The sequence below is a fragment of the Pteropus medius genome, unplaced genomic scaffold (genome assembly GCF_902729225.1).
Source record: "Pteropus medius unplaced genomic scaffold, Ma_sr-lr_union100, whole genome shotgun sequence".
NCBI lineage: Eukaryota > Metazoa > Chordata > Mammalia > Chiroptera > Pteropodidae > Pteropus > Pteropus medius.
In genome coordinates this window covers 9,144,274-9,157,332 of record NW_024352787.1, presented here as the reverse complement: position 1 = coordinate 9,157,332, position 13,059 = coordinate 9,144,274, and the positions used below count along the sequence as shown (strand labels likewise).

Below are 13,059 nucleotides of genomic sequence, written 5' to 3'. Positions count from 1 at the left end.
GAGCTTTTAGAAAGATAATTTTTCCTTGGTTTATCCACTACCCCACCCTTTGAGTCTGGCTTTAGAAAATAACTACAATTATATGCACAAAACTGAGAGACATTATTCTTTTTCTTTCCTGCTTTGTAGCTTTCTTGAAAAATGTTTCTGATACTTTCTTTCAGCTGCTTTTCTGGCCCAATGACACATTTAAAATGATTGCATTGCATTTTATGTCTTCTGTTAATTCGAGAACTTAAAGGGAAGAAATCCAAGGGCCAAACTCTTCACCCTATTGTGACAGAATATAACTAACTATTGCTACCCCTCTCTCCCGTTGGTTTGCAAACCATACATCTGTAAAGTTGTTAAATGAAGGGGTCTGGTGGACACATAGTGGGACATCACTTTAGATGTCGCTCAACCATACTCCCAACCAACATTCTTTTTCTATCCTCTGCTTTCTTGTTTATTCTCTTTCTGTGATCTTTTTTTTAACCTTTCTTTTACCTTAGCCCTTTTTTCAGAACTGTCAGAATTACTTTCAAGTTTTTCTTGGTGCAACTCAAGAAGAAGCAGTGGTTGTGAAAAAATGGACTGAAGGGAGACAGAACACTTTTTGGACATTAGTGTTCAATGGCCAGTCATGGGCAGTATTGTTTCTTCCTTTGAAGCTGGGTCCCAGGAGCCTTAGGCATTGTGAAATAAAGCATCTTAAGATACTCATCCAAGATGGGATTTTACATGATCACTGTGGCAAGCTACCAGATGGTATTTATAAATCCTGATTTATCCTGGACTCCCATTAATACTGAAAACCTTAACAGGTTTAAAAGTAGCAAATCGTGGCCACATCCAGGTATCAGGACAACCTCCCTCATAACAAAAAAAAAAATAGAATTTCAAAGCTGATTCAAATTTTACACTAAGATTGCAGGAAGTCTTCACATTATATGTATACTTGGTCTAGATTTTGAGATATATCTCGTACACAGTTTTAGGGAAAAAGATGGGTGACTGAACAGACTGATTAATTTTATGAATGATTCAAACTTTGAAAATGCAAAAACCAGCATTTTTATGGATTAATATGGCGCATGGGATGCTGTTGTAAACATGTCAATTAAATTTTGGTACTTAAATCCCCTTTCATGTTTTAATTAAAACATAAGTACCATGAGCTTATTATCAGTTTGGCACAGAGAATGAATTCATTCAATTTTTCATGCTGGAAAGAGCATTAATTTTTTTGGCTGTTCTTTGTAAAGAGATCTAGGAAAGATAGTATGAGGAAGGGATCAGGAATTAAATAGTTTCTATTGCTAGAATCTAACATTACCAGATAAGTGGCTATCACATGTTCCCTTTCTCTTTATTTTTTTCCTTTATGCCTTTGGTAATGTGAATTTGGTCAGACTCATTTTAGCCATAGTAGAAGCCATCTCCCACTTAATTTGGTCCTTTCTCCCAGCCTTCAAATAAACTCAGATTTCCCCTTCACTTACTCCTCCATTTCTTTCTTGGAAGAGTAGTCCTTAGTGGAGCTTTCTTTCCTTATCTTCACTCTCTCATCTGACTTACTCCTCCCAGCCGGGTTTCTGCTCTCTTGGCATTACTGAATTGCTCCTCTAAAATCATTGATGACATCCTAATGACCAAATCAAATGGCCATTTTCTCTTTCCTCATTCTGGTTGGTTTTGGTGCCTCATTTGATACTGTTGATGGGTGCTTATGACTCCTGATTTCTTTTGTTTCTAAATAAGGAAAGGTCTCCTTTTGAATGAGATTTCTACTCTTGGTTTTCTTGATACTACTTACTCTGGCTCTTGTCTTTGGGTGAAGCTGTTCATTCAAAGGTCCTGGCTATGGAGTCATTGTTTCTTGCTAACTTTCTTTCTTTATGATGGCATAATTATCTTTGTCTATAGTATTCCATTATGCACACTCTGTAGGAGTTGCTAAATTAATGTTTCTTGAATTGTTTTAAGATATCAATCTAGTAGATCCGATAAGCCACAGCATTATTATACTATGGAGTTATCACTTGGCTTCATAATTATATTATTTCGGACTTCCTACTATTAATTTTGCCTCTGTACCTAAGGCAAAATTAAATGTGAGAAGTAGCTTAGGAGATCTATTTATTTTGGATGCAGTAATGATTTTCCAGAATATTTTGATAACTTGTGTGTACATTTAACAAAATATTTGGATTGGTGCTTTTCTTGAAACTCTGGATTGCATAGTAGTATAATATATTCAAACTATATTGTAACTTTCTCTTTTAAGTAATGTATATTTTTTGAAAAGTGAAAATAGTATTTTGTACATATATCAAGGTAATCTAAGCTGTCAGGTGGTTCTTTTTTTTCTTTTGTTTTTAAATAAAATACTTTCAGAAGGAGAAATTTTCAAGAAATGTGCTTACCATTGCCAGTAAGATGAGATTTAGAATTTCATATTAAGTCCTATTTTCATTTTGCAACTGTAATTATTATTAGGTCTCATTTTCCCTCTAGGCATAAGATATTCTTTAAAATTATAAGTATTTTACAGTCAGGATATAAGAATAATCATGCTTTAACAAATTTTAGACTGCTATAAACAAATACTTTAGACATTATTTGAGGATACAATGCTAAGCAATATCTTCCATATTTCCTACATATCCAAAAAATGACGTGGAAACTTACAGAATGAAATGCTCTCAAGCACATATATTCTCCAAGGGATGTTAGAACATGCTGAGATGGATAATGAGCTGTCATCATGCAAACACTCTAGAGATGTGTGCTGTGAGCGTACAGACTTGAAATAATACTATTATTATGAAACGCTCTTTTCTGCAATTGTTTCAGTGTTCTGGCTTTCAATCCAGTGGTCTAATCAGCTGTTCTAAGCACTTCCTAAGAGTAAAAAATCTGAATCTTCCTTTTCCTCTTTCATTTCTGTAATAACATTAAATATTTTAGCCTAAATGTTAAGTATTTTACAGAATGGTTAGGTCAAAAAAATTGTTTTCCTTTTAAGTAAATTAATTGATTATTACTAATAGTTCTCAAACTTGAAATTATAATATTCTACTCTAACTTAAAAACTATTGAAACATAGCATTTTATAATTGGCATAGTTTAAAAACTTAAATTGACATAGCATTTAACTGATATGAAAATAATTTCATTCAATATTAGCAAAATTTCTAATAAGTTCTTTGGAAATGTCTAAATTGCAAATCTCTTGAGATACTCTAGCTTATTTATATATATCTAGCCCAGGTCTGTCCAATATAAACAAAATGTAAGAAACATGAGTAATTTAAAATTTTATAGTAGCCACATTTTCAAAAGCACAAACAGGTACAATCAATTTTAATAATATATTTTGAATCTAACATATTTAAAATATTATTTAGCATTACTAAAAATAATTACCAAGATATACATTTCTGCATGTTTTTTTTGGGGGGGGTTGGTGATACTGTCTTTGAAGTCTGGTGTGGATTTTAAACACATCTTATAGCACATCCAAATTCAGAGTAGCTACATTTCAAGTGCCCAGTAGCCATGTGGCTAGAAGGTACTGTATTGGACAGAATGAATCTAGCCATGTGCCCATGTGGCTAGAAGGTACTGTATTGGACAGAATGAATCTAGCCAGTCCAGTGGCTTTGTCAACTAGTTTTTAATCTAGTCTTTTACTAAAGCATTTTATGAAAAAAATACTAATTTTTAAAAATTATTTTTAAAAATACATTTAATTAAAAAATTTTAAAATTAATAAATTTATTAAAATTAATAAATGTTTCTTTTGTCTTTTATTTGTTTCCTTGGCAGCCATTTAGGCCCGCCTTGATGAGACTTGCTTTCTATCTTAAATATTTGCTTATGTGAGTGAATAAAATTAGCACAGTGATTACATGCTAATAAACTGATAATACTCAGAAGAATGATTTGTTACACAAAATGGAAGACATCATTCAGAGGACTGTGAATACTGAAGAATACTTGCCAGAGGAATCCGTTCGAAAACTGGTCCTTGGTGGCACTTGTTCTGGATGGGAAAATGGGGAATTAAAGTTGAAATTCATTTATGGCATTTTAAAATTCATCTTTACTTTCTTTTTGTTGCTATTATAACTCACCCCCAATTTGTGTTCATGTTTGGTGATTTTTTTTCTCTAAAATCTGTGGAAGTTAGCAGACAGATTTACTATTTTATGTATATGAACATGTCTGTAAATGTATTTCACATGCATGTAAAGTAGAAAAATCTGAATTCCTTTAGATCAAAATGGAAAAAAGATCACCATTTCCAAATATTAACCGTTGATTCTCATTATTAGAATGCTTTTTTGAAATTCAAGTCAATCCAGAACCCGAAATATACACACAGTAAATACAGGTCTTTTAAAATCATGCTATAATATCTGTCATCAAATATTGTAATGAAAAGTAGAAAATTCAATCAATAGTTGTGTTGATTTATGTATACCAGTCCAAATATTTTGATATTTGCTTTAGATAGTTAAAGTTATGTATAAGTAGTTGAGTTAAATTGGTTTATTTTCGCAATAGAAATCTTTCATGAGAATTGTGATGTAATCTATGCTACATGTAACATAAAAATTTGTGAATGTGAAGCATTTTGAAAAAATGGGTATTTTATCATTAAATTTAAAGAATTAAAATAAAACCAAATTATAATTACTTTCTAATTGAGCTTTATTTGTTTCAAATAAAGAGTTCTACACTATTCAACAATGAAAATGAAAATAGAAGCCTCCTGAGGGCGATGTTGAGGTGTAAGATTGCAGGCCTTCTGTGTCTGACATGTGTTGCCTGCTGTACCCCTCACAGCTAGTCTCACTCATCGCAGGCAGGATGATCATCCCTGCCAGGCAATCTGTGTTTTCACAGTAAAGGCAAATTAGTTTTCTAGTAGAAGTGTTATTTTTTAAAACAACCTCCATGTTAGTGTGACTGCCTAGGCTTATGAATTGAGAAATAGCCTTTCATCAGAAAGAGAAAGCTGTATCAGGTTTGGAGGACTGCTACCTCTAAACACTTCCATTAGTTGCAAAACTGGCATTTTATATTATCATAATTTCACTAGGACCTACTTGTCATCCAGCAATTACACTCAGTTTACTGCAGCCCTGATGGTCTCATATTTATTCATGAAAGTACTTTGGGTTACATTGTCAACTTATGCTACCAACAAAATGCTTTGACATACCAAATAACTTTCAATCAAGTACTGATTTAAGAGTTTACTTATCACAACCTCTCCCCCACCCTCCCTCCCATCCCCATTTTCCCCTGTCTGATTCCAGGAGTAATTAAGTTTTAAATTACTGAATTAAATAAATTTATAAGTTAGTGGATTGGATCTAATTTCTAAAATACACGAGAAAAATGTGTCCCCAACTTAATTTTTATTTTACTATCTATTACTTAGCTCATAGCATAGTAACTTTCTCTATTAAAAGAAACCTGTTAGAAATATAAATACTATCATACTTATTTACAAAGCTACCCCAAAATACTATTTTTGAAGTTAGATTTCCAAATTAAAACCTACATATTAAATTTGGCAAAGACAGTTTAACTGGATTTACTGATCTTCTTTATCAATATATTATAACTGTAAAGTGACACATAACGTGATATATTAGAAACTCCAGCTGAAAAGCAAAACTTTTTCACCGATCAAACCAAAGCATAAATCATACTAAAGATAGCAATAACGATTTTCTCATGGGCAAAAGGCACAGGAAATTAACCTTCATAGTACAGTTGAGGACATTTTAAATGATTATGTTATTAAATTTTTTCTAGTCTTTTCTGATTCTCATGCTAAAGTCACTGGTAAAAGTGTCTTAGTATTTACATATAATCTTATTTTAATATTTTACTAAAATAAGATCATTCCCCAGAGGACATTTGTGGGTGACACTTGATGGCCTAATGACATCAGCATGTCCGAGCAGATGAGGCCAGGGCTTGATCTAGCAGTGTTCACACGCGTCCCTAGGAAGTCCCGGTGGCCTTTCAGGATCACTTCATGGCTGCCTGCAGCTATGGCATCCATGAATTTATCAAAGCCTTTCTTAAATCTCTGGATATTTACAGTGTGACCATTCTGAGCATTATCACAAAGGCAGAGGAGACTGGAGACAGGTAGGTTCGTGCAGAGGCACTTGCACAGAAATCAGAGATCTGGTTCTGAGCACTATACATCTTGTGCCTCTACCTTGTGTGACGAGGCTCCCACAATCAGTTTCTATTTGGTTTCCAGTGCTGTGCAATGGTGTGTAGTATTTTTATACTACCCCATCTTTCCAAGTGATTCTGCTGTTAGGATGGGAGACAAAGCAAACTACAATCCTGCTCACTAATAACAAGGAAAGAGCAGCAGAAAAACCAGTAGTTGAGAAACACAATCACCCATTCGTGATTAGCTATGAATTATATGTGCATTGTAATATTGAACAAGAAAAGAATTTCACAATAAGCAATGAACAACAAAAGAGCAGGATGAAAGCCATAGACGTGGAAAACACAATTGTTCATTTTTGGCTGGCTATAAATTATAATTTCATGTTAAGAATAGTTCTAAAAAATAGCTTGCTCCTCCATTATCCTCTTTAATGGCCTGTGGTTACTTTCGATTGCTACCTTTGGCGCGGTACTCATTGCTTATTATAGGGTAATACTTTCTAAATTCTGGAAAGAAAAGTTGATTGTGTGAGCTCCTTTTGAAGACATTCCAGAGGAATTTTTATTCTAAAGAGGTTCTACTATAAGGCACATTACACCATATGGATCTCTGACATTTTTATGATCTTACATCTGAATGATATCTTACTGCAGGGGAGTATGGGCATGTTGTACCTCATAAATTATTTATTTATAATAACCAAGGTTCATTGTGAAGAGAAAAAAGTTTGGACAACTTCAGTCATAATTCAACTGGGGTTCACGCCAAGGTACAGAAACGTGAGGGAAAAGATTCAGAAACAAGAATTGTTCTTCTCCGTCTCTTTCTGTTTTCATTTGCTTGTCTGCTCCAGCATCTGAGGCTGCAATGGGGAGTATGCCCAAGAAATGGCCCTCTGTGCTAGAATGATATGACATACCTGTAGAATAAATCTGGCTTAAAGAAAACCGAAGCAACAGGACAGGGCCTTATTCCTAAATCGACTTCATTAGTATGATCAAAACTTTATTTGTAAGGTTAAAGTGAAGCATACTCATTTTCTTTGGGAAGCACTTTGTGCTGCCTTGCTTGGAAATAAAAAGTGGAGCCATCTGTCTGTAATTAAGTAACTATAATTTTTTCTAGGGTTAGGAAGACATTTATTAAATCTGACTTATTCTCTGTGATAAGAATGAGAACTTCATGACATAGTACTTCCATCGCATGAAGCCTAGATCTCTATTTTTTCTACTTAGTTTGCCATGCTCTAGATTTGTACATGTGTATAATTTTCTGGGTATGGAGAGAGTTCACTGAGAATTTGTCTACCAAGACAATCCACCATATAAGTCTTAACTTCAACTTAGGGACAAAACAGGTATAAGCAAAAATTAGGTCTGCCAAATAAATTAATTTGAAAGAAATTATCTGAGTATGTATTAAAAATTTTATTTATTGCCTGTACATTTAGATATATGCTTTTCTTGGACAGTAATGATGTCTACTTCTTTAATAGATGTGGTAAAAGGAAGCCATATAATTTATCATTCAAATGAGGATAGCCAGGAGAGTGAAGGGTGAGCTATTAATAATTATGCCAGGACGCCACAGAGCAGGACCATTCTAGGCAAACTTTCAAGTGTAGTCACTTTAGGTAGTCTCATGGGTAAAGTAGGCCATTATAATAGTTTCTTATCATATCACAAATATGTGGTTGAAGCAATGATGTATTCACATAAAGAGTAAGAATAGCAGGAAGAGATGGGAGGGGAAAAGCAGTGAGGGCCTTTAAAAATAGGCTGTTTTTCAAGGTTGGAAATGGCATACGTAGTATAATACTCAGAATGTTAGCATACAAACAGAAAATTCAAGCCCTTCCTCTTCTGATTGCAAAGAGAATTAAAATCCTTCTTTCATGAGATGAGTGAGAAAAGGGCAGAGGATGTAGAAGTGAAAAATGGCATGGCTTATTTCCCTTTGCTTTCAATTGAAAAAAATTAGGTTTGGTTCTATTTATTATTGTGTCCCTGGACTTCCTTTCTGAGAGAAAAAGCAATGGTATTTCCTTTTGCTTTCAATTTTAAAAAATGCAAGTAATAAGGGCAGCAAGAATCATTAACAGAGGCTATTATACAAAGAGAAAAGTGATGTTTATCTGAAAGTCTTGACTAGAGAAGGGGGTAGGGAGATTTCTGCTTTTTTGTGGGAATTGCTAGTCATGACAGAGGGTCAATGCTTAAGTAGTTAACACGAAAACCCAGAAATCCCATTGGTTAAAACTTCTTTTGGCATTTTTGGGGGGCATAATTCTTCTTTTATGTATATAAGCTTTGAGTTTATATGGAATTAAGTTAATCAGAAAAAAGTTTTTTTGCAGAGTTCTCTAATAAGAACTAATGAGATTTTTTGATAATTAAAAGATATTTAACACAAGACATTCTCCGGGTTAAACATCATTTTTGCACATGGAACGAGAAATTATCAGTCTAATTGTCTAATTATATTGAAACTGTTGTCTATATTTACTGCGCAATTTTGTGTGTTAAAATATTGATATTATTTGCTGTGTTGTGTAATGCAGTTTCTCAGGAATCGTTTTCCTATGTTTCCCCAGTTTCACTGTGAGCTTCATGTGAGCAGAGATTCTTTCTTGTAGTTTTTCTCTTGTGGAACGCTCCACAGAGTTCTAGACACATATTGAGTGTTTCATTCATTCTTGTTGATTGATGTGGAGCCTAGAGGTGCCATCTCTGGGCACTCTGCCTGATGCTCTGAAATCAGAGGCATGGCTCTGCCTGTGGGTGGAAGAATCGTCTTTCTCTTTCTTTAGTTCCACCTCATCGTAAGAAGATCTCGTGGAGACAGGACATGTTCCTGGCTTTCCTCTATAAGCATGGACCTATCATATTCTGTTTCACCTGGCTCCAGTACCCTATGGTTGTCTTAGTTGGTTTAAAATCACTATATATTTTTTGCCAGGAATACATCTTTGTTAATATGTCCTGTGCCTGCACATTAAAAAATGCCAGCATAATCTAATTATGAGCCAAATGAAGCATAGCAGCATTTACATTATTTGATAAATTTTCACCATTTGCAGGGGACTGGTGACTTGAATCCAAATACTTCTAGACAGCCGTGATATAACAAACATTCTGTGGCTCTGTAGAGCAGACGCTTGTGGGTGGAGGTACATCCTTTTATTCGGTCACTGCAACCCAGTTTTGAATGTGAATGAAAAAAAAAAAAAACCCTTTAGCCTTAGACCTGGTTGTAAGGGAGGATACCATGAGATCACTGTGGGCCAGGGAAAATGTCAGAGGGCTTGGTGTAGACAGCTTTGGTTAGGATTTCCCTCCATTCTTTCCCTTGTCTCACTGATTTTTTTTCTCAGAAAAGTAGTTCGGGGACACAAAAATAAATAGAACCAAACCCCAAAATATAATGCATGTGATTAAAAGGCAGCCAGAAGAGGACTGGTTCACAGTCAGAATTTTGAAAATGGGTCTTTTGTTTGGATACGTACATGTCATGATCATTAAAAAACAAACAAATGAACAAATGAACAAACAAACAAACAAACGTATTTAAAGATGATGAGAAATAGTCTGAGCTTTCTCCCAATCATTAAAAAAAATTTTTTTTTTTTTTTTTTGGTATTGCTCTGAAATTTTAAATGAGGGAATGGAACTTTTTATACTCGGAAACCAGAAATGTATGGAGGGCAAAGGGCTGTTTTGTTCTGTCAAGATACTTACATGTTCACAAGTAGAGTGAACTGATCAGCTAGCCAGAGACCAGAGAAAGTGGCACCATGCTTTTTTGGTTTTCTTAATCTTCAGGGTAGAGCTTTCTTACCTTGACATGATTTTTGTGTTTCATTCACACTCCATTTAGTGTTATGAAATAACATGATAGAAAAGAATGGGAAAGAAAATGAGCTTGCCCTCTTTTGGCTTCCTAAGAATCGTGACCCTGAAAACATTACTGTGACCTGAGAAACATTAGAGAGCGCTGATGAAAACAAAGGGAGAGGGGCACAATTAGAGCGGTGGCAACAGTGACACATTCAGGGCACTGATGGGGGCAGAGGGGGTTGGGTTGGGGAGTCAGGATGTTTGTTGTTAGTGCAGCTCAGGAGCCAAAAGGGATAAAATGCTCCCAGAGGAAGACTGATCAAGAAAGTTAGGGGAGGTTAAGGGAGATTGGTTTGCTTGGTTTGTTACAGGTGAGCAGTGGAAAGGCAATGAGCAGAACAGCATTGCAACGGCTGGATAAAGAAATCAGAATTCTTTCAGGGTTGAAAAGAAGGTCATGCATAATTCCTGCTCAAAAACTGAGGCACAACAATATCAGATACCATAATGAGAAGGCAGAATAAATAACAACGTTGTCTTTGTCCCGAATAATAAAGCCTTGCATTGAGTAGGATACTGCAAAAGGATGGAAGCAAATGACTAATGCAGGGACAAAAACAGGAAGAAGCATCTCTTGATGCTCCCTAAATGTAACCAAAAAACTAAATAAACCGAAGATGTGGGATGATATTTTAATCCCGCAAGGCGTTTCCACCTTCTGTGTTAGAACTACTACTGTATCTTGATCTCCATTTCTTTACACTTATTCTTATTTCCCAGTTAAATTTCCAAGAGCAGGTTATATTACTCATTTTTGGTATCTCCCCACAGTGTTGAGAGTATTCAATGATTATTGAAGCATAAAAGGTATTAAGAACTATGCTAAAATCTTTTCATTTTTTTCAATTTAATGAGCATTAACATCCTGAATTCATACCTTATATTATATAGCTAAAAAGACTACTTTATTTGTACTCTATCACAGCAAAGGCATTATAACTATACAATTCTTTAAAGACATTTCAGAAGAGGAAGAATGTAATACAGTAGCCCTAACATAGTCAATTATTTATAAAAAAGAGGGGAAAGGGAGGTTCATTTTGATGAAAATGATTTCTCAATGGCCTGCTGTCCTAACTATTTTATCAGTCAAAATTACTTTTACAAAAAGTTGTAGAGGATAGGGAAAAGGTATTATGACTACCTTTCCCTTTACCAGCTGGGTACATAATTCTCAGCCCCTGAGCTCATCAAAGAGTAAGCAGATTTGAGATCCTCTGAGATCACACACAATTTAAAACTCGCTATTCATGTTTCAAATGATAAAGTTGGGAAGAAGACACTGGTGGAACACCGAATCAAAGAAAATCAGCAGACCAGAAACTGGAGCATTGGGGACCAAATCATTCTTACTAGGCTAGGTTTCTTGATCCATTTACTCAGGTTCTTATTATACTGTGCCTTTCCTTCATAGATTATACATTCATGCCATTCAGATCCTTGTCCTCTAACATTTGGAAGAGATGGCCTGTTAGATGGTGGAAATAGGTACAATGAATGTATATGCAATATTAAAAACTTTTGTTTTCTAATATTTATAAAGTGCAATGAAATAATTTTAGAGGACCTTCAAATAGGATGACAAGTACATACACGATATTTTTTTAAATTTTACGACTGAACTTTCAAATGGGCCCTATTGCATTAAATGAGAAGCAGAAGTTTCAGGTACAAATGATGGGCACCTGGCCCTGTGCTGGTTTCGGAACCATTACTTTCACAATCGTGATTTGGAAGGACTTGGCTAACATTTACTCACGACCCTTAATTCTTCAGTGCTTGCATTCAAGGCTCTAAAAAAAAATCTAAGCTTCAAACTCAAAATCAGATTAAATATAAAAATCTCAAACATTTCTTCTTATTATTTGGTGACAGACAAACTAGCAACCTCCTTCACCCCCTCCCGCCTCCCAAATACATTCCTGATTTTCCTCAGGGGCTTAGGGGGAACAAAAGTAGGAGATAAAATTTAAAACTGAAAGCTGTAAGCTTTTTAAAGAGTTGACAGATTTTTTTTTTTTTTTTTTTTTTAGAAAAGTTTAGATCAGCTGGCTTTATTTTTGAGATACTTTTAAACCACAGAACATAAATTCACACCAGATCATTTCAGTCTCAGTATAACTCCTGGCAGGGCTTCAGTTATTATTAATGTACCCTTGTCTTATGTGGCTTTCACTTACGCCTACTTTCATAAATGGCTCTAGATTTCTCGTAGAGCTCATATGGGTCAGGCTTTCTTGGGTCAAAGGCCTCTGTTGAGTCAGGAAAGGAACCCCTGTGAAGGGCAGGTGGGAAGGGCAGGTTCTGTGGTATGGCCGGAGCAGACAGACTCGTCTGAGGACTGCCTTGGTTCTCCCATCGGTCCATTATCTGGAAAGGGAAAGAGAAGAGAGAAAATAACTGACAAATTCTTTCTCGCTATTTCCTTTGTCACATACCACAACCCTCACCTTTAAGTGAGACTTTCTTGCCCTATAGACTTTTCTTCCATGAAACATTTTAAAACCTGGCATAACAGACTTGAGAGAAAAAAGATTCTATATCTATATAATAAAGTAACAGACTGTTATAAATACAAGTGATGCCTGAATTTTGAATGCAAACTTATATCACCCTGTTGCCTGTAGCTGGTAATCTTCAGCAAATCACTTAATCTCTCTGAGTCTGATTTTTATTTCCTATAAAATAAAGATAACATGTATCTCAAGATAATTTATGTGTAAATGCTTAGAAATATATGGTATTATGCCTTTTCTAATATGGTTCCAATACATTACACCATTTTTACTGAAACAGAAGGTAAAGTAGTCTGCATGTGTTCATCTGACACCTATGCCTATCCCAACAATCTACTTACAGTTTCCTTTCCTTACTATCACTTCTCTTACAGTTTACAGGTAATAATATAACCATCTGAGATTTATGAAATGTTCAAAGTCTTCTGTGAAGCCTCATTTACTGTTG

General features: G+C 34.9%; 1 protein-coding gene across 2 annotated transcripts in view; it reads right to left on the bottom strand.

Moving 5' to 3' along the window:
- The window catches only part of MAGI2 (membrane associated guanylate kinase, WW and PDZ domain containing 2), a 1,217,785-nt gene that overhangs the window by 144,821 nt on the left and 1,059,905 nt on the right, over positions 1-13,059 (bottom strand). The window contains exons 12-13 of one of the 2 annotated variants that reach the window (XM_039849352.1): positions 12,276-12,465; positions 3,989-4,030 (exon numbers count right to left, since the gene is read on the bottom strand). In XM_039849352.1, coding sequence (XP_039705286.1) covers positions 3,989-4,030; positions 12,276-12,465 — 232 coding nt within the window. The remainder of the gene's footprint in view (positions 1-3,988; positions 4,031-12,275; positions 12,466-13,059) is intronic. The other variant, XM_039849353.1, reaches the window with a different exon arrangement.